The sequence below is a fragment of the Anoplolepis gracilipes genome, chromosome 9, assembly GCF_047496725.1.
Source record: "Anoplolepis gracilipes chromosome 9, ASM4749672v1, whole genome shotgun sequence".
Classification (NCBI taxonomy): domain Eukaryota; kingdom Metazoa; phylum Arthropoda; class Insecta; order Hymenoptera; family Formicidae; genus Anoplolepis; species Anoplolepis gracilipes.
Window position 1 is genome coordinate 12,569,634 of NC_132978.1, and position 20,408 is coordinate 12,590,041.

Sequence of the window (20,408 nt, forward strand, 5' to 3'; positions counted from 1 at the left end):
TATTCGCTCTCTTTCTCTCTCCTCTGCCTCTCTCTATCTCTCTCTCTCTCTTTCTCTCTCTCTCTCTCTCTCTCTTTCCCTCTTGGTACGGGTCGACTCTCCCGACACGGTGGACGTTGCTCTGTCGCGGAGCCGATCCTCTACATCTTGACAGTACGTGTCAGCGGTACCTCGATGTTGCAAACGTGTGCTCGCTCGCTCATTGACGCACCAAATCTCCAGGTATACAGGTATCTCGAACGCGCACGAGGACGACGACGATTTATCGGTCAACGCTTTTACGCCGAGCGCGAACGCGGCCGAGACGTGGCGAGAATTGTTTTCGTAGTTGACGGCAATGCGGTGTTGTTTAATCGCGCCAGGATCAATAACTGGCAACAGGCTCATGTGGACTTTCGCACGGTTGCGAGTGCGAGCTACGCAAGCGTAGTACTGACAACACGCGGTCGCGCAATCGCGTGCGAATCGCGCGCGCGATTGGTTAGACTGATTAACGCGTCGTCTGCTGTGCTTGCGAGTTGGCTTTTAAGCTACTTTACATGTTAAAAATAAGCAAACCTTACGCGAGATGCTGATCGCATTATTCGAAAGCTAAATAATCGATACTCTGTTATTCAGCCTGTGAGTTATATAATTACAAATAAACGTTTCGCAATCTCGTTTGACAGAATTTTATGTTTTCATGGAAATGTACCTTTCCGCGTAGCTCACGTTGGTTCACGTGTACGTGTATTGTTATTTTGACTTGACTAAACTACCGATAACCTCAACGCTGACATTTTTATACTTTTGGATTGATATCAATTAATATTCGATTTACGATTTTGACATAAATCTTGCAAATTATTTCTAGGTATATCTCGGCATAAACGGAATATATTTTTTATTTTATTTTTATTTCGTTCGTGCAACTATCAATTATCAAGCATTCAAACATGTGATACTTATACAAATTTTAATTTTTAATCAATTATGTATTGATGTTTCAGAATTTATGGGAGAACTGACTATTTGAAGACATAACAAGGGCATACGTCAAAACTGCAGTACGATGACAAACACGGGAGGTAAAGTAGTCGCTAATTTGCGACACAAGTTTGTATTTCCAAAGGCAATACGATGGTTCCCTGGGCATATGACGAAGGGTTTGAAACAGATGCAGCAACGATTGAAAAATGTCGATTGCGTTATAGAGGTTCACGATGCACGAATACCAATTTCCGGACGTTATGCGGATTTTAGCAGGACTTTGACAGGCTTGAAACCACATATACTTGTATTGAGCAAAAGGGATCTAGCAGATACAAGATATTCAGAAAATATAGTCTCTACACTGAACAGAGAGGGCCTATCCAATATCATATTTACAAATCTCAAGGATGAGCAATGCAAACACATGAAGAAAATCTTACCTTTAGCTAAGAAGTTAATATCTAATTCAACGCGTTATAATAGAATAGAGGCAGAGGCTTATTCCATAATGGTTATTGGTGTGCCCAATGTTGGAAAGTCCTCTCTAATTAATCGTTTAAGAAGCAATCACCTTAACATGGCCAAGGCTACTCATGTCGGCGCAGAAGCTGGTATCACACGTTCTGTATTGACCCACATAAAAATATCGGAAGATCCATTAGTATATCTCTTTGATACACCGGGTATTTTAGCTCCTTCTATTAATGACATTCATGCTGGTTTTAAACTGGCTTTAGCAGGATGTTTACAAGATCATGTGGTAGGATCAGAAGCACTTGCTGATTATTTACTGTTTTGGTTAAATAAGAATGGCCGATTTGAATATGTAGAAAAGCTAGGTTTGCCAGAACCAAATGATAATGTAATACATGTGCTTACATTTATTGCTGCAAAGTTTAGAAAAACTATAACAGTAAGAACCTTTGATAGACAAATAGTAACTATGCCAAATTTACAATTTGCAGCAGAATATTTAGTCAACTTATTTAGAAAAGGAGAGTTGGGATCTTATTGCTTAGATATAGATTTAATAGAACCGTCACAGGAATGCGATATTAGATTAGCTTAATGATAATAATGATAATTTTATGTAAATATATATTATATATATGATACTTAATTTATAAAAAATATTTTTAATTGAAAAAAATACAAGTTCATAAATTTTATATATCTTATACCTGAATAACCTTGAAGAAAACTATAATTTTTAGTAAAGAATTACCTTGCAATTATCATATTTCATCCTTAAAATCAAATAACTTTGTTAATTTTTTATAAGTGAAAACACACATCTGTAAGAATTTTATTTTAGACTTCCTGATATATATATATAGTACATGTCTAATACATGTTTATCTATGTAAAATTATGTACATTTATTTTCATAATGTAGTATAGAAATATTAAAAAAAAATACAAAAAAGTATCAACAATACATATAACAAAAAGAAGAGCATATGTAACTGCAACTCGGTAGTTTTCTCTGTCATCGTCTTCTTGCTTTTATGCCAGTTTAGATCTCTGCTTTGTATTCCGCGGGAGGTCAACCGGTCACATACCAAATCATTTATTCCCATAAAAACAGCTTCTGTTTCTTTCATTCGTTGCTACTCTCGTGAAATGTACAGAAGAACGTATCGTATCGGAGAGAAAAAAACCGATAAAATTAAATAAGATTGATTTATTTTTCGATTTATTTAAGAGATCAAATTTACCGTTATATCATATACCTGATCGGGAAAGCTGAGTGAAAGTTTTATTCTGAGGCATATTTTTTCTTATTCGAATTAACGACACTTCTTTTGAATTAATTTGTAGCAAAGATGTTTGCGAGAGTAACGTTTTATCCGACCTTGTTTTACAACGTCATTATGGAAAAGATCACGACTCGGAACTGGTATGATAAAATAGACGAAACTGTCATATTGGGCGCTTTACCATTCCGGCGAACGACGAAGCAGGTATGTCTTCTATAATTTTAATTCACTCTGTTTTTTTATTAAATTTGATTTAAAAAAAGTTTATATGATCATTGATACTTTGCTTGATATTTTTTTAGATAATTTGTTATAAATGTGATTTTCTTTTATGAAAATAGAAAATAAGTTTTGAACAAACTTCTATATAATATTACTTTACTCAATATGTATAATATATATATATATATATATATATATATATATATATATATATATATATACATACACATAATATTTATACATGTATGTTATTCAATGATATTACTTTACTACAATATAATATTTTTAAGAGAGACATTTTTTTCTTTTTTTAGTCTTATTTTTAGTTTTATTTTTTAATACTATCTATAAAAAAAAGATACTACAAACATCTCTATTATATAATACATAATGTATATGTCTTTTAGAATATTTAAGTATGTATTATAAAAAACATGTATATATATATATTGATATATTAAAATGTAATATATTTGAAATTTAAATTATTTGAATAAATATAACTTAATGAAACAACTACTAAATTATAATATAAATATTGAAATAAAATTATTATATATATCATTTACATTTCAATTTTTCTTGTCTATTTCAGTTAATCGACAATGAAAATATTAAGGCTGTTGTATCTATGAATGAAGATTATGAATTGTCTCTATTATCTAATACAGAGAAGGTATGTGTGACAGTAAGACTTAGATTTGGAAAATAAAATAGCATAATATATAAAAACTTAGCATGTGTAAAAAACAATCTTATATGCAGAAATTAGTGTAATATTATTTTTTTCCTGTCAGGAATGGCACAGACACAATGTAGAATTTCTACAATTATCTACAACAGATATTTTTCAAGCACCCTCTCAAGAAAAACTGCAGAACGGTGTAAACTTTATTAATAAATTCCGCACAGTATCTACTAGAAAACTAGGTAATCCACCAGGTATTATTAATGGACGCACTCAACCTGGCACGGTTTATGTTCATTGTAAAGCAGGAAGAACAAGAAGCGCAACATTGGTTGCATGTTATTTAATAATAGTGAGATTAGATGGCATTAAGTGTAAAAACACTAAAAATCATTTGAATTATTAAATCATAAAATGTTTTGTTTTAGAAAAATAATTGGACGCCTGAAGAAGCAGTAAATTATATGCGAACCAAAAGACCACATATATTGCTTCATACAGCACAATGGTCTGCGTTAAAACAATTTTATGTGGAACATATACAACCTAAGTCATAATTAAAAAGAGTTTTTACATATACATATATTTTATTTATATATATATATTTTTTTTATTATTTATATATGAATGAATAATGTATAAATAGGTGAAATTTTAATTATTGTTAGATACTACTCTGTGTATGTACATCATATACTTGCTAACTTGAACATAGCAAAAGTATATTATATATATATATGAATTTATTACAATATGTACATATTTATGTATAATCTATATACATAAATATAAATTTATTATAATAGTACTTCTAATGCTAATCATAATTGTTTGTAATAAGTACATCGCTTATCGATTCTTATTAGTAAGCTCCATCTTTTTTAAATGCATGGATGCAAATTTAGTAGCCTCAATCACTGCTTTTTCTATATGTATTTGAAAATCCTGTGACACCTGTGTAGATTTCATGCTCGCAATTAACATGGGTTTGAATCCCTTAATAGATCCTTGCTTTGCATTAAAAATTTGAAGAACGATCTCCATCCAGATTTGTGCATTAAACGCATTAGAAGCCATCTCCTACATGGAAAATAGTAATTATTCATAAAACACACAATCAAGCAATATTAAAACGTACATTTAAACAAATGAATGAAATATAAGTACCTGTGGTACAGAACATCTTGCTTTTACAGATTCATTGTTAACGGCTAGAACTAATATTGGTAGCTTAGAAAAGAGAGATATAACTTCGTGTAATGACAAATATGTAGGATTTTTGTTTAGACAATGTATGATAAAACAAGATGATGAATTCATAGTATCAGTGATTTCACGAATTATAGAAGTCCTGTAAAATATTATAATCGAACAGATGAATACATATATTTTATATTCAGGTGAATGTGAGATATCTATATTACATACTTTTCGATTTCTTTTTCTTGCAACCACATTGCTTTGCTCAAATTCTCTAAATGTGTTAAGCATTCTTCTTTAATTAAATAAGATAATGATATTTGTATATTTGGATTATTAATTTCTTGTTTTATTCGATTTATTTCTCCCTTAAATTGTTCATATGTGAATTTGCCACTTTTTAATGTTTCTTCTAGCTCCGCAATTCTCCGAAATATTCTTTCACCAGTCTGTTTAATACGTAAAGCCTCTTGGCCAACAACGGCTTTAACAGTGCGCTTTGTTGCTCCCTTTGAGGTATATGTTAAAAAGCAAAAGTGTTGTAAAACACTTGTATTATGTACATGAGTGCCGCAACACGTTTCCCTATAAACATGTAATAGGTATTAATTGTAAAGTAAAACTTAGAAAATTTCTCGACGTTTAAAATTGGAATTTACTAACTTTGTTTTTAAATTATCAGTGTTGATTTCTATGACTTTAATTCCTGTGTAAGGGTATATTTCCCCAGGGATTAATGTAACATTATCTTGTTTTAGTAGTTCAAGTAAATTCAAAGTTTGTACAATTGTTGGAGCGTGAGCTTGTATGACGTTATTAATACAATGTTCTATTATTCTCATTTGCTCCAATGTAAGTTGCTCACCGAATGAATTAAACTGAAATTTTAAATTGTCCACATTAACTGCACAACTACTTTGAAAAATTACTTGCATAACTTGTTTTAAGGCTGCATTCAATAAATGTGCTGCTGTATGATGTTTCATAGCTCCAACACGAATATTTGGTTCTATATTGACTAGACAATCGTCTCCCATTTGTAAATCGAGTTCTGATGTGCTAAAAAAATGTATAATTTTATTGTTTCACATATATGTACTGATTATTTAATTAATTTTTTACAATAATCATATAATTAAAATTCTGAAATAATTTTGTACAAGCATCTAAATATAAAAAAATATAAAAGATATTTACGGTAAATCTGTCTTGACAAAATATCCAGAATGAATCACATAACCATTTATTTTTCTGACATTGTCTATGTTGAAAAGTAGATTTTTGATACAAATGTTTCCTTTATCTGAAACTTGACCACCTTCTGATGAATAACATACAGTTTTATCCAATATAATGCCGATTTCATCTGTACTATTTAATATCTCTTTAATGTTTATAGCTTTTCCATTGTTAAGTTTTGTAGTTTTAGAATAATTTTTATGTGTAACTAATTCCCCTACAATATATAAAATAGATATTAGTTTTAAAGCTGCATTAAATTATACTTTAATTAGAAGATATATCTATGAGATTTACTTTACCATTGATAATAATGCCAATAAGTTTGCTGTTAAGTGCTGGAAATTCATAGTTACTTCCATTGTATGTATAATTGTATTTAAATGAATCATCCGTCTTAGGTACATGATTTTCTTCAAGTATTCCCAAAGACTCTTTGGTAAGGATGCTACATTTGTCTAATCCAATTCTCGATTGATATCTACGATTATCAAGTTGCTTTTCAAAGTCGACTTCATCAAAATGTAATGACTCAATTTGTGCTAGTTCCGTTATAGTTTCTGAATTAAGGCCATATGTATCATACAGCTTAAATGCAATAGTTCCTGGTAACACGTTAGTTTTACGCCTGTAAATCACATATTATCACATATGAATTATTACATATATTAATGTATAATATTATGCAACAGATGCACAAAATAATTTCTTTATCTATAATATATCAAATTCTATTTTGTTTCAAATATCTTACAATTCTTTCAACATGGATTGCAATTCTTTGTAGCCATCGACTAGACCAGGGGCCATCCAATCAGTGATTGAGGCTAGTTCAGGACGAACTTCAATCATCTTATTCCATTTTTTACCAGAAGTATTCCGTAATCTTTTGAATAAATCTTCCTCGAAATCTATTATTTTTTGCACCTGACAAATTGCATCCAACGATGTTAAGACCACGTAAAATATAATTCAATGGTTCTTTTTTTAACAAAAACAATTTCAGTAGTCTTATTTGACATTACCTGTTTCAGATTATTCTGCAATTCTGGATAAGCTGCACCTAAATTATCAGCCACAGTGCAGGCAAGCTCAGCAACTATGCCAGGTTTCTTGAATATTTTTTCTCCAACATCTATCGCATTCCGTAATATTCTCCGTAGTTTATGACTGGTAAATTGTAAAATATTTTTTTTTACTATTATATTCATACATATTTAATGAAAAAATTATAGATACTGAAATATCACATACTTTTGCTCAGGTAACATATTATCAGCTAATGCAACGGTAACCATTCTCGCATGATCTGCAAGAATTCTATAACTGTAGTCAAGTTTGATGGTATCATCATCGCCAAATGTTCCTTTATATTTTGGTGCATTTGAGTGCTTTTGTATCGCATTAAATAGTGGTTGGAAAAGATCTGTATCATAATTCGATTTTTTCCCTTGTAGAAAAGTAACTAATCGTTCAAGTCCCATGCCTGTATCAACATGATGTTTTGGTAAAGGTACTATACATCCATTTGCAAGCCTAACATAAAATATCACGATATTTAATAGACTATGCAATTTTATAACTTTTACAATTAAACTTTATGTAATATAAAAAAAAAATTTCACAAACAATGTGTGTTTAAAGATTTAATACACAAAGTACTAAAATAATTAGTAAAATATATTAAAAACATTATTATTTATTGATTTAATTAATTTAAAGCACTCAATATTTTTTTAGAAATCGATAACTCACCTTTCATACTGTATAAAAACTATATTCCACAATTCCATAAGATCTGCATATCCTTTATTCACCCGTTTGGCTTGATTGGTACTTCGTTTCATATAATCTACATGTATTTCTGTGCAAGGTCCACAAGGACCTGATGTTCCCATTTCCCAGAAATTCTCTTTTATATCAAAAGGTAGAATTTTATATTCTGAAAGACCGAGCTTTAACCAAATATCCTTGCATTCCAGATCTGGAGCCATGCCTAACTTCTCATTACCACCGAAATATGTTACATACAGACATTCTTCAGGTATACCATATACATTTGTTAAAAGATTCCAGGCATATGCACAAGCATCCTCCTGAGAACAGTTAGATTATATAAATGATTATATAAATGATTTTAAAAAATATTGACAATTGTGTGAACAATGTTATATTATGTGTCTTATACATACTTTAAAATAATCTCCAAAGGACCAATTGCCAAGCATTTCAAAGAACGTATGATGATAACTATCATTACCAACAACGCTTAAATCATTGTGCTTTCCACCAACTCTGATACATTTTTGTGAATTGACAACTTTTGCTGCAGATGGTTTGTGATAATCTAAGAAGATTCCTTTAAACTAAAGATATGTGAGATAAGAAACATATTTATCGAAAGATTGCTTAATAGAAATAAATTATTTAAAAAAAGGCATACCTGATTCATACCAGCATTGATAAATGCCAGCGATTGATCAGCAATTGGAGAGACAGGACTGGAACGAATAAAACTATGTTTTAAATCCTTGGAAAAATAATCTAAAAATTCTTTCCTGATCAAGTTAGCAGGTTTGTTGCTAAATTGACTGTACGAGCGAATGGATTTATAAAAGATCATCTTCTTCGTTACGGGATTAATTATCGAGCATAAATAATACATGATACAAATAATTAAATAGTTAGCTTTTACAAAAGTTCACATATATATTTGGAGTCATTGGAGATCACTTTGTGTTGCATAGCATGGTTAGGAGGTGCGGACAAAAATTCAATTAATATCCACCTGGAATAAATATCAATTATCAGTTATCAATTTAAAAGTGTACTATCAATAAGATAATTAAGTTTATAAACTTCAGATTTTATAAAAATGCAGAAACTACTTTATAAAAATTAATACACAAATATATGGAGAAATAGTGTATTTTAAAAATTCGCGCTAAAATTTTAATCGCGCCATCTCTTGTCAAATCATGTTTGTCTAAAGGCCACAGCGCACACTTTTCCATAACGCATAATGCATATATACATAAGGAATTCGATTGGTTGAATTCCTTATGCATGTGTTTATAGACCTATCAGTTTCTTTATGTATGTGCATTATGCGTTATGTAAAAGTGTGTGCGGCGGCCTTTAATATTAGATTGACTTCACTGGTTGGCTTATCAAAGTTCGAAAATTCAGCTCTTGAAATTTTAATTAGCAAAACTTATTCAGTTTGGTTCACAATTTTATGTCTGTAATTATTTACATGTAACAACATATTAAATAACGTAATAAGAGATAATCATCAACAGTAAGAATATTTAATCATAAGAGATGCTCACTGAAATACATATATTTTTCACGCATAATCGAGAACTTTCGCACATAATTAATTATGTATATGTGAAGTAAATCAAATTGAAATAAGTTGCGGTTAAATTTTATTATTTGCGATATGTATTTTTAATATGTAATTTAAATTTTTCGAAGATTTTAATCGTCTGAGATACATATTCTAACATTTGCTGACCTGCCTAATCATGTTTCTTTAATAACTCTTGTGCGTACAAGACGATACATGCGAACGCATCATATTTATAGTTTCGTATATCACATGACTATCAAGTATCAAGTCATAGTCGTCTGTGGTTCAGTCGACTGTTGATTTTTCACACGGTTTTCCGATATTTAAAAAAAGACAATATGTAAGCATTTTATCTGATATAAAATTTATCTTGATATAAAAAGAGATTATTTTTTTCAACTTTATTGTGTTATAAAAAAGATACATATTTTTCATAGTTGCTCGTGTGGGAATAAATATACTAATTATTTTGCCTAATCACTATTGCAATGATGCAACACATGACATCTCTTCTCAATGAAGGAAACGAGGTTCTCGTTATATTGGGAAATGAAGCGTTTTTTCCTTATGATACAGCGAAATTTAATTCTGCAGTCAAGCAATGTATTGGACACCTTGGCAAAATGTATACCACGAATTTATTGGATTTGAAAAAGGGTAATTATATGCAACTTTTATCTGAATTGTGTAAGCATTTTTATTGTATTAATAATTACTGATACATATACATTATTTTTAGAAAATTACACTGCATCTACTTTCAATGCCGTTATTGCCATTTTTATACAGCCATGCACAAACGATGAATTCTTAACAGAATCATTGAGAATTCTGAAACCTAATGGCTCACTTGTCATTTATGAACCATTACCAGAAGTGAGAAAGTTGGATACACAACTTATTTATTCTGAAAGAATATCTAGATTAAAGTTATCTGGTTTCATAGTAAAAAATGTAGAACAAAAGAGCTTAGACAAAGATTCAGAGAGTAAAAATCTTTTACTGGAAGTATATAGTAATGCAGAAGATATTTGCAAAGTACTAGCAAATAAACCATCATTTGAGGTTAGTTATATATCAGTTTATATCTTATTTAAGAAAAGAAAACTTTTTTGTAATACATTTTTCCTTAATAATTTAGGTGGGTTCTAGTGTTCCTTTATCATTCACAGAAAAAAAAACTAATGTATGGAAAGTAGACAATTTGATAGATGAAGATGAACTTTTAGATGAATCAGATCTTGTGAAGCCAGATGCATCATCTTTAAGAGGTAAAGTTAACATAAATGAAAATTAAATATATATATATCTGTCATATTGTAAAATTAGACAAATTTAAATATTTGCATAACTTGAGTAAATCTACTTTTTCTAGTCTGTTCGACAACAGGCAAACGAAAAGCATGTAAAGATTGTACATGTGGATTCGCAGAAGAATTAAATAACGAAACCATACAGGGAAGCACTATTAGATCCTCTTGTGGAAATGTATGTCTTATATTATTGGCATTATTATAATGAAAATTTATACACATGTCATATATTTTATTATTTAGTTATATAATTTAAATAATGAATATTTTTAATGAATTTGTTATAGTGTTATCTTGGAGATGCATTTAGGTGTGCCAGTTGTCCTTATCTTGGAATGCCTGCCTTTAAACCTGGAGAAAAAGTAGTTGTGCCTGATACTCAATTAACTATCGATTCCTGAATTTCGATTTTTTTCATGAATATATAATTGCAATAAAGGAATACTTATTTTGATTCAAGGAAATAATTGTGCTATGTTCATATCATCATTTTCAATTTAGATATTTTTCTGGTATATACATATATTCAATAGAAAAGAAATTGATAAATTACAATTGTTTTTTAAATAAAGACATACTTAATAATTTAAATTATTAATTAAATTATTTGTCAACAATTTGTTTAAAATATAACAACATTAAATAATAACAATATAGGTAATCATCGATAAATAAATCTAATTATAAGATATGCAAAAAACATATATGTATTTCATGTACATTATATAATTGTATAACTTTTGACAGTGTTTAACTTCGAGAAATGATCAAAAAAATTATTAAGAGAATATAATTCGATAAGAACTTATTAATTATATTTAATTCACTTGGTAAGAAGTGAATTAAATTGAAATAATTCAAATTTAAATGTTAACTTCTCAATATTAGAATATAATTTGGAGAGGAAATATTTGAATTTACAGTTAATTTTAGTTAGCTCTTGCCAAAATATATTTTTTTCTTAATAATTTTCGTGATTTTTTGAAGATATCTCTAAACACAAGCAAAATCTTATTTTAATTTCTTCATTTTTACTTTAAATATTTATTATATTGATTATGAATGTTTTAAAAAATTTGCAATATACTCTTAATTAAAATCATTTTATTAAGAAAATTATAGTTGCCTTAAATAATTTTACATAATAATATATATCTATTACAATTATATTTATGTAAATTCTTTATAGCCGACAAATGAAACAAAATTTTAATAATATAGTATTATTAAAATCTGTGTGATCTCTTTATCTAATATATAACACTGTACATTTAAACTATATGCAACTTTTCTTAAAAACGGTTTTGTTCATACATTCTTGATGCACATATAATATGCAAACCTATACAATTGTTTTATTATTTTTAGCTTTCTAGTGGATTTTAAATCAATTTATAATTAATCTAAATAATATACTGATATATGAATGTTTAATTTAATCCTCAATTTCTAGAAGATCGCCGCCCATAGCTTTCCAAAAGGCAGTGACTACTTGCTCAGCCACTACACGTCTTTCATTTGTTGGTAGAGATGCTGCATGTTCTTTCATAGCCATAAATTGACCAAATAGCTCTCCAAAGTCTGCATTTTCATCACCCATAATGCCATCTGTAAATATTTGATAAAATAAGTAATAATATACTCTTTCTATAATTCCTGATCTGTACCGACCAAGCATGTCTTGCATACGTAGCCTTTCCGAAGGATCGCGTTCTAATCGAATGTTTTCAAATTGTTCTTCAATTTCATTCACTTCAGGTGTTTCATCTACACATGGTTTATCTGTAATAAAACATATTTTATTTTTATTTAAAGAGATGGAAAATATGTCTATATTTCTATGTTAACAGCAAAAATTTGTTATACATTACTTTTCAGTACAATATTAGGCCATGTATGAGCATGTAAAGCTTCTATGATTCTTTCAATGCCATATTTGTTACCCTCTGTATCAGATTCTGAATCTCCTGTTTGATCTAATTCAACCAGTTCAAATTTGTTATGTAAACACCAATTTAGCACTGAAATATATAAAATAATAAATTTTGCAATAGAATAAACATACATTCATATTCATCTATGATGTTTATAATATATTCAGATATAACATAATCAATATTTTCAATATTATAACTGTACCTTTATCTCGCAGAAGTGTATCAGTTATTGCACTGCAGGAAAATAAAAATACTTCTGCTGTTGTTAATGAATTAGCTAAGGATGCCAAATGCTCTAGTTCTTGATCCACATTGTTCTATAGAAATTGATTGCCATCAACAAATATTAATTCAATCGCTAACTTCCAGTGCAATTATGTATCTTACTGTCTGTGGATCATGGTACAGGATCAATGCATTGATTCCTTCCGTTGGGAGTTTATTGGATATGCTTTCTATGGTGCATATTAATATCTGTGATGTGTAATATTTGTTGTCAATGTTCCATAAATAATCCACAATGTCATCTTTCTCGGATAATCGTTCTGCACCTATGTCTACATTAAAAATAATAACACACAAAGTATAATGTTATAAGAATTTAGTTATATTATTCATTCAGGAGTAATAGAATTGTAAAATCGTGGTCACACAGAAATTTCATATGAAAGCTATAAATTTTGAGTATACATTATTAATACTTGTACATATTGTTGATACTCACTTTCTGCAATTTCCTTAGCTTTTCCTTCTTTAGTGCTAACGATCAATACTCGAGGTAAATTCATTATAAATAATTGAAATTTATATCCAAGAATTATTAAGAGAATTTTATTGAATTATAATTAATGTGTGAATAAAGAATAAAGCTATTGAGTTAGGGCTATTAGGTTAGATCAGATGTTCCGAGAGAAGCTGTCAGTGACAGGTGACAGTACTACAGAATTTTAGCACTGCGTTTGAAGAGACGCTATGAAAAATGTTCTATCTTTATTACTGAAAGTTAAACAAGGACAGAACACGCTAATAGCATCTTCCTACGTGTAGCCTAGTAGTACTGAAAAGAAATTATTTCCACACAAATAGATATATATATACTATATACACATTACTTTCATTCGTGTATGACGTGTTGCCAACTAAAACTCAACACGGACTATTTAAAATAAAATGTCCATAAAATGTACAATACATTGTAGCTGGTTTAGGCGCATAATCTATATAATATAAAACTATAAAACTATCATATGCGAAAAAACACACATATAGAAAAAAAATTAAAATTAGATTAAATATTTGCTTATATAATATAAAATTTAATATTTAATAATTTCTAATATATATTAAAGCTTCTTTAGAAAAAAATTATTACGGACATAATAAAAAATATATTGAAACATTTTATCTTTGCAATATTTTTAGAAAATGCAATAAAAAATATATATTATAGATTATAAAATATCAATATAATATTTTTAATGCAAAACAAAGATAAATAATTTATCCATTTATTATTTTAACATTTTGCTTTATATAAAATTGTATTACGTAAATATAGAACGATAGAATCACGGAAATGGCGGATGTCCTGAGAAAGATAATTTATTGTAAATATACCGATATTATTTAAATAGATACATGAGATTCTGTTGACTATGATAAAAATATTGTTTTCGGTTGAAGTTATCCAATGTGACAGGAATTGCGTTACTGTGAAGTGATAAATAGTCTTTTCGATGTGTGTGTGAAGTGTGAAGTTATGATGTATGCGTGAAAAGTGAATAAGTACAATGTATAAATATGATTAATATAAAATTTCTATAGTGTAAATAAAGAAAACACAATTTTAAATATTATTTAATTATTTAAAGTAATTAATTTGCTATTTTTTATTATTTATTTATTATAAATTTTGAACACAAGTTATATTTTTCAATAAATTATATTTTATACGAATCTATTATCGAGATAGCTACATATATTGTCGTGTATTATTTTCTGATATTAACAATAGTTTATCAAGAAAGAAAGTGAAAAACTGTGAAAAAATTAACATTTTAAATTAGACTGCAAGGAAAAGAAAAAGGAAGATAATTATATTTTAATCATTTTGTAAAAATTTTATTATTTAAATCAACAGAAAGAGGATGAGAGATGCATCTTCGTCCTTCGACTCTATCAAATTATTTATTGTCGCATATCAACGGAACAGTCCATGGTCTTTCCGCCTAAAGAAAGAATATATAAAAGGGTAACTGTAATAAATAATTTCCACATTACGGTAAAGAACGTCACAATTAATTTATCGTGTAATTAAAATCCCTATCAATCGCAGATTTTTCTGCGAACATGAAGCGATTCATTCTTCTGTAAGTAGCAATAGTTACTTTTTGAACATGGTATTAAACCACGTGAGATTGGTAATTTTATAATATCGTTTAAAAAATTAATAAATATATATTGCAATAATCTTAAAAATAATAAATATAATGCATTAATCTTTAAACGAATTTCCACTTTAAAGTTTATCCATTACCTCAATAATTAATTAATATTCATCATTAATCAATTATTAATCATTAAGAATATTTAAGCAACGTATTATTTTTAAATTATTTTTAAATTAATATTTTTTTTCGATATGTCTCTTTCCAGTGCCTTTATTGGCGCATTGCTAATAAAGAATGTTACATCATCAGTAATTCAAGCATATCCTTCAAATTTGGCATGGTTGTTTGGTTTGAATAATAAATTAAACGAAAATAAGGAGGTGACGCAAAATGTGTGTAAAAACCAGGAGTGCGAAAAAATTGGTATTGAAAATAGTCGATCTAATTAAAAAGTGAAAATAAAAAAATATAAATTCAAACGTTTAATCTCAAATAAGGTGATTAAATATTTGAATTTATTTATTTTTATTTTTTTCTTCTAGCTAAGGTGATATCAGAAAGTATGGACAAATCTTTGGATCCGTGCGACGATTTCTATGAGTACGCTTGTTCAAAGTGGCCAGAACATAATCCTATTCCAAAAGGAAGTCGTTCGTGGAGTTTGTTCCATATGCTTGAAGCAAATGTAGAACGACAAGTAAACGGTAGTTATGTAATCTATTATGCATCAACTTTAATTCGACACTTACATAACATATCATGACATTGAATTCTACAGATATTTTAAAAGAAGGACCTAAAAGCAGCGATATTTTGGCGGTGAAGCTTGCGAAAAAGTGGTATGCGGTCTGTATAAATACAGGTAAATATTAATAGCTCTCGAATCCTCGAATCGCTATAAAAATTATTTTTGAATGATATACTAATTCATTGTCTTATAGATGCGATGGACAAACAAGGACTCGATCCATTGGTTACTACCATATCACGTATAGGCGGCTGGCCGATGATAATGGATCCGGACGAATGGGACGAGCACGAGTATAGTTGGCAAAAAGTGGACGATCAATATGTGCGTTTGACAGGAAAGAATGCTTTTCACGATGTGCGCTTAAATAGATATAGTCCAAACAAGACCGTAAAGGTAAGAAAAATTATGCCTAAGTTAATATTACATTTTTATTTCAACTAAAAAGCATATTCGTCATAGATGTAACTTATATTCTCTACATTGTATTTGTTTGGTATTACATATCGCGTATTGGAATATATCTAACTGGAAAATATTCATTTTGATTTTTTGTTAATGATTCGATTGTATTTTTTTTACATGTACATTTTTATTACTAGATCTCTCTTCCGCATTTACCTTCGGGTACGTACAAATTATTGTTTGGAGAGTTCGATGATAGTGATGAAATAGAAGAGGATGATGATGAGGATCCGAGTGACGAGCAAGATAATCCGGAATCTGGAAGTGAAGATGACAATAGCAAGAACGATGACGATGACGATGATGATAACGGTGACGATGACAATGATGACAACGATGACGACGACAATGATGATAACGATGACGACGACAATGATGATAACAATGATACAAACGAACAAAGTGAAAAGAAAGAAGTAAAAAAGAAAATCAACAAAAGAAAATCCACGGGCAAGTTTAATCACAAAAGAAATACAAAAATACAGCACAATAAAAAGACAAAAAGACCCACTCGAATTCTCGAAAAGCACGATAGCCATAAAATGAAAAAACAAAGAGTAAAAAGACGAGCTATATCGACAAAGGTCCATAGTAAACTCGTACAGCATCTTACTCATCGCGAGAAATTACGAAAGAAGAAGATAAATCATGTAAGGAAAGTACAGGATGAAGAGGAAACGAAGGAAACTTTGGAAACGGTATCGACGACACCGCAAACAACCATAGAAGAAACAAGTGATGAAGGCGTTGAAACTGCGCGCCAAGTATATGCTAATTACATTTCACAAGTAGCTCGTGCTATAGCTAAAGCGAGAGACACTGAGGTTCCAGAAGAGCACATTGATAAAGATATCGAGGACATGATCCAGTTTCAGTTGAAATTAGGGGAGGTGAGCGTAATGCTGTTATATTATACTATATTGTCAAATTATATAATCGAAAAACTTTTTAATAATGGCATGTTTCAGATTGTCCTCGACTCTGACGAGGAAGACCTAGAGCTAACACTCAATGACTTTCAAAAATGGTATGACAAAAGGAAGTCTAAATCCACTAATAGCAAAGTAAGTTATTTTCATATAAATTAATGTTTCTTTGTTTTTATTTTTATAATATGTTAGTCTTATATTTTTTTATGATTGAATTAATGATATGGAAATCTCTTGAACCGCAGATTGATTGGGTATACAAAGTTACGGAATTGTTTGACGAAGCACACGTGCCCGTGGATGGCGATTTAAGTATAAACGTTGATCCATCAGATTATTTTAAGGCTCTTGCTTCCTTGCTGGACGAGACGTCGAAACGAACAATCGGTGAGTTTTGCAAATAATGTGATGAATAATGATTAATAAAGGAATATCACTTATACATGCAAAATATTTTTCAGTGAATTACATACACTGGAATTTTTTGAACAGAATGATAGAGACTACTACAAGTGAAATGAGAAAATTATACTTTTCATGGGAAGAATGGGAAGAATGGGAAGATGAAGAAGATGAAGAAGAAAGCGAAGAAGAAAACGAAGAAGAAAGAAGGTTTGATATGAATTCTCTAAAACATCTTTAATACTTTCTTAATAATTAAGAAAACATAATTATTTATTTTGTAATGGACAAAAGGTAGAACAAATGTTCATTTTATATTTTTTATTTATAACGTAGGATAATCTTAATATTAAAATAACGTTAATTTATGTTCTAATGTGTTAAAATATTATTATAATCAATATAATAATAACAAATATAATAATAACAAATGTTGCAATAGATCATCCATATGCAAGAGAAAAGTACAACTGCATGACATTCTAGCGTACGAGTATGTGAAAAGACATTTCTCAGATGATATTACGAAAACCGTAAGCATTTGATTTTATAATTATTAAGATTGATGCAATTTATTTCTGTTGTATTATTAGTGGTTTTGTTAAGTGTATATGTGCACATTTATATAATTTGTCTAATATAATCATTTATTTTCTGTTGTATAGGCAGAGGATATGGTCGACGATATACAAAAAGAAGTGGAATATCAAATTAAAGAATCAGACTGGCTAGATGAAGACACTAAAGATTATGTTTTCTCGAAATTAGTGAACATGAAGAAATATATTGGATATCCAGATTGGTTTAGAAATAACACTATCGTTAAACGATATTTTCAAGGAGTAAGTTGCATTAAGTATTATTGTTATTAATTAGTATATATACCAGAGGGCATATATCCCTAAAAGGCACTTAAAAAAACGATGTTTTAGCATTTTTTAAATATTTTTAAAATGTCTTTTATTCTTTTTGTACTGTTTGGCTAACGACCGTCTCATTTAATTATTCTGTTTCGTTAAAGCTTATTATCAGCAATTCGTATTATGAGAATGTACTTAGCTACAGCAGATATAGTAAATGGAAGCAGCTACGGGAGTTAAAGAAAAAGGATGATGACGAGGATGATGATGATATGTAAGATATTTTAATATTCAATGAATTTTTTTTATACTTGTTCAAAGAATTACTTTTCTCCTAATTCACAGAAGAAATGTCAATTTTTATATCTAACAAAATTTTTGTTACAGATGGTGGATGAGCCCTTTGACAGTAAATGCTTTTTTCTCCCCGTGGGCCAATTCCATAAGTATATATATATATATATATCATTTAACAACAGTATTTTATATATGTATATTAATATATTATATATATTTAAATGTATATATTTTCATGTACAGTACATGTAACGTGTTTTTTTTTAATAATTATGATGATTTATGCTTTCAAAAGTTTGCAATTATATTTTATATATTTGCCATAACACTAATCTCGCTTTCAATCATAGGTCTTTCGGCAGCGGATTTCCAGAGTCCATTTTTCGCTTATGGTCGACCACAGTATGTAAATAATTTAATTAAAAATGTCAACGCAATGCATAACAATAAATACAAATAACTTATTCACATTTGTAGCTTCCTTTAAAATAATTTTAATGAAATTATTTCTTTGATTATGTAACTTTATTCTAGAGCTATTAATTATGGTATTGTTGGAGTTATCATGGCTCACGAAGTTAATCACGGATTCGATGATGATGGTATGTTATGAAATAAAATTGCGCTGTTTTATAAGGATTATAAAAACATATTTAAAAAGTATAAAAGTTTATAAACCTTTATACTTTTTAAACTACAGTAATTGCTAATGCATAACAATGTAGACTTTTCACATTCTTCTAATTTTTATATATCTAAGATATCACTATGTAAAAATATTTAATATGAGAAAAAAAAAAAAAAAAAATTATTTTTAGGAATCAAGTTCGATAAGAACGGTGACTTTGTGGAATGGTTATCTATAATGGCTCAAGAGTACAGCAAAAGAGCAAACTGTTTTGTAGAGCAGTTTAATAATTATGAAATTGAAAAAAATTCAAATAAGAAAATAACGGTAGGATATTTTCTTTATACTTAATTATAATTGAAATTACTATTATTTCTGCATTGAGAGAAAAGTTGACCATGACGAATGATTGATGAAAATTGTAGAACTATGGCAATCAAACATCGGGTGAGAATATTGCGGATACAATGGGATTACAAGCAGCATTCAGGGCTTATCAAAGAAGAGAAAGAGAGTGTGGAAAACCGGATACTGTATTGCCAGGTTTAGAAGAAATCACTCACGATCAGCTCTACTTTTTATCCTTTGCCAATGTAAATATCGCAGACAATAATTAAAGTTAATAAAAATAAAATTATGAAACTAACATAATAATAATTAAGGTATGATTATGAGTTTCGTATGAAAGCTGTGGGAAAATTTATAGGTGTGGTGCGAAGCTACAATCGATTCTGAGACTACTGAGAGACATGCCAGGATGGATGTACACAGTACCGGACGTTTGAGAGTGATAGGCTCTGTTTCGAACTCAGAAGACTTCGCCAAGGCTTTCAATTGTCCTGTCGGTAGTGCAATGAATCCCGAAAAAAAATGCAATATCTGGAAGTAACGTATAAATCTTGTAAATCAAACGTGATCTATACGTATATATAAATATTCAACAAAAATGTTTTATGCATATATATCGATTAATAAATTGACGTACATCATGTAAAAAAGATTT

The 20,408-nt window shown here is 29.2% G+C and overlaps 5 protein-coding genes across 12 annotated transcripts; 3 read left to right on the plus strand and 2 right to left on the minus strand.

Annotated features, from left to right (window-relative positions):
- Positions 1 to 88: 88 nt before the first annotated feature.
- On the plus strand, positions 89 to 5,041 carry Ptpmt1 (protein tyrosine phosphatase, mitochondrial 1). 8 transcript variants are annotated; one of them, XM_072899068.1, is made up of 6 exons: positions 89 to 222; positions 990 to 1,067; positions 2,794 to 2,936; positions 3,550 to 3,630; positions 3,752 to 3,994; positions 4,071 to 5,041. In XM_072899068.1, the coding sequence occupies exons 2-6, from the start codon at positions 1,052 to 1,054 to the stop codon at positions 4,197 to 4,199; spliced, it is 612 nt and encodes a 203-aa protein (XP_072755169.1). In that variant the 5' UTR covers positions 89 to 222; positions 990 to 1,051; the 3' UTR covers positions 4,200 to 5,041. The 8 variants fall into 8 exon arrangements, with proteins under 8 accessions (XP_072755169.1, XP_072755165.1, XP_072755164.1 ...); XM_072899067.1 differs by lacking the exon at positions 89 to 222 and adding an exon at positions 479 to 621; XM_072899070.1 differs by lacking the exon at positions 89 to 222 and adding an exon at positions 518 to 723.
- Alars-m (alanine--tRNA ligase, mitochondrial) lies at positions 4,492 to 8,861 on the minus strand. Its single transcript, XM_072899059.1, has 12 exons — positions 8,525 to 8,861; positions 8,274 to 8,447; positions 7,837 to 8,177; positions 7,336 to 7,617; positions 7,107 to 7,251; positions 6,836 to 7,008; positions 6,384 to 6,709; positions 6,040 to 6,298; positions 5,506 to 5,901; positions 5,071 to 5,427; positions 4,810 to 4,993; positions 4,492 to 4,722 (listed from the first exon to the last, which is right to left on the minus strand). Exons 1-12 carry the CDS (start codon positions 8,744 to 8,746, stop codon positions 4,492 to 4,494), a joined length of 3,090 nt encoding a protein of 1,029 aa, XP_072755160.1. The 5' UTR covers positions 8,747 to 8,861.
- A 544-nt stretch (positions 8,862 to 9,405) lies between these two features.
- Ciapin1 (cytokine induced apoptosis inhibitor 1) lies at positions 9,406 to 11,216 on the plus strand. The gene is made up of 6 exons (XM_072899044.1): positions 9,406 to 9,776; positions 9,874 to 10,093; positions 10,176 to 10,501; positions 10,578 to 10,707; positions 10,812 to 10,924; positions 11,037 to 11,216. Exons 2-6 carry the CDS (start codon positions 9,925 to 9,927, stop codon positions 11,148 to 11,150), a joined length of 852 nt encoding a protein of 283 aa, XP_072755145.1. The 5' UTR covers positions 9,406 to 9,776; positions 9,874 to 9,924; the 3' UTR covers positions 11,151 to 11,216.
- Positions 11,217 to 11,928: 712 nt separating this feature from the next.
- Positions 11,929 to 13,811, minus strand: LOC140669337 (alpha- and gamma-adaptin-binding protein p34). The gene is made up of 6 exons (XM_072899082.1): positions 13,411 to 13,811; positions 13,074 to 13,243; positions 12,889 to 13,003; positions 12,621 to 12,770; positions 12,421 to 12,531; positions 11,929 to 12,357 (listed from the first exon to the last, which is right to left on the minus strand). The coding sequence occupies exons 1-6, from the start codon at positions 13,472 to 13,474 to the stop codon at positions 12,185 to 12,187; spliced, it is 783 nt and encodes a 260-aa protein (XP_072755183.1). The 5' UTR covers positions 13,475 to 13,811; the 3' UTR covers positions 11,929 to 12,184.
- A 1,133-nt stretch (positions 13,812 to 14,944) lies between these two features.
- On the plus strand, positions 14,945 to 20,403 carry LOC140669753 (neprilysin-like). The gene is made up of 18 exons (XM_072899833.1): positions 14,945 to 15,055; positions 15,342 to 15,499; positions 15,619 to 15,780; positions 15,855 to 15,938; positions 16,018 to 16,220; positions 16,427 to 17,179; positions 17,258 to 17,353; positions 17,464 to 17,605; positions 17,680 to 17,830; positions 18,063 to 18,153; positions 18,286 to 18,462; positions 18,642 to 18,754; positions 18,868 to 18,926; positions 19,128 to 19,179; positions 19,312 to 19,379; positions 19,596 to 19,732; positions 19,831 to 19,998; positions 20,112 to 20,403. Exons 1-18 carry the CDS (start codon positions 15,036 to 15,038, stop codon positions 20,292 to 20,294), a joined length of 2,817 nt encoding a protein of 938 aa, XP_072755934.1. The 5' UTR covers positions 14,945 to 15,035; the 3' UTR covers positions 20,295 to 20,403.
- Positions 20,404 to 20,408: the final 5 nt, after the last annotated feature.

Bases quoted from the DNA above. Each gene is read 5' to 3' on its own strand.
- Ptpmt1 (XM_072899071.1), top strand. From the start codon at position 1,052: ATGACAAACACGGGAGGTAAAGTAGTCGCTAATTTGCGACACAAGTTT. The intron at 1,656-2,793 runs GTATTTTAGCTC...ATTAATTTGTAG, and splicing joins ATATCTCTTTGATACACCGG to CAAAGATGTTTGCGAGAGTA. The intron at 3,995-4,070 runs GTGAGATTAGAT...GTTTTGTTTTAG, and splicing joins TTGCATGTTATTTAATAATA to AAAAATAATTGGACGCCTGA.
- Alars-m (XM_072899059.1), bottom strand. From the start codon at position 8,746: ATGTATTATTTATGCTCGATAATTAATCCCGTAACGAAGAAGATGATC. The intron at 5,428-5,505 runs GTTAGTAAATTC...ACATGTTTATAG, and splicing joins ACTGATAATTTAAAAACAAA to GGAAACGTGTTGCGGCACTC. The intron at 4,994-5,070 runs GTATGTAATATA...AATATTTTACAG, and splicing joins CAAGAAAAAGAAATCGAAAA to GACTTCTATAATTCGTGAAA.
- Ciapin1 (XM_072899044.1), top strand. From the start codon at position 9,925: ATGATGCAACACATGACATCTCTTCTCAATGAAGGAAACGAGGTTCTC. The intron at 10,094-10,175 runs GTAATTATATGC...CATTATTTTTAG, and splicing joins TTTATTGGATTTGAAAAAGG to AAAATTACACTGCATCTACT. The intron at 10,708-10,811 runs GTAAAGTTAACA...TACTTTTTCTAG, and splicing joins AGATGCATCATCTTTAAGAG to TCTGTTCGACAACAGGCAAA.
- LOC140669337 (XM_072899082.1), bottom strand. From the start codon at position 13,474: ATGAATTTACCTCGAGTATTGATCGTTAGCACTAAAGAAGGAAAAGCT. The intron at 13,004-13,073 runs GTAAGATACATA...CAATTTCTATAG, and splicing joins TGTACCATGATCCACAGACA to AACAATGTGGATCAAGAACT. The intron at 12,358-12,420 runs GTCGGTACAGAT...AAATATTTACAG, and splicing joins ACGTATGCAAGACATGCTTG to ATGGCATTATGGGTGATGAA.
- LOC140669753 (XM_072899833.1), top strand. From the start codon at position 15,036: ATGAAGCGATTCATTCTTCT. The intron at 15,500-15,618 runs GTATTGAAAATA...TTTTTCTTCTAG, and splicing joins CCAGGAGTGCGAAAAAATTG to CTAAGGTGATATCAGAAAGT. The intron at 19,999-20,111 runs GTAAATATCGCA...GAAAATTTATAG, and splicing joins ACTTTTTATCCTTTGCCAAT to GTGTGGTGCGAAGCTACAAT.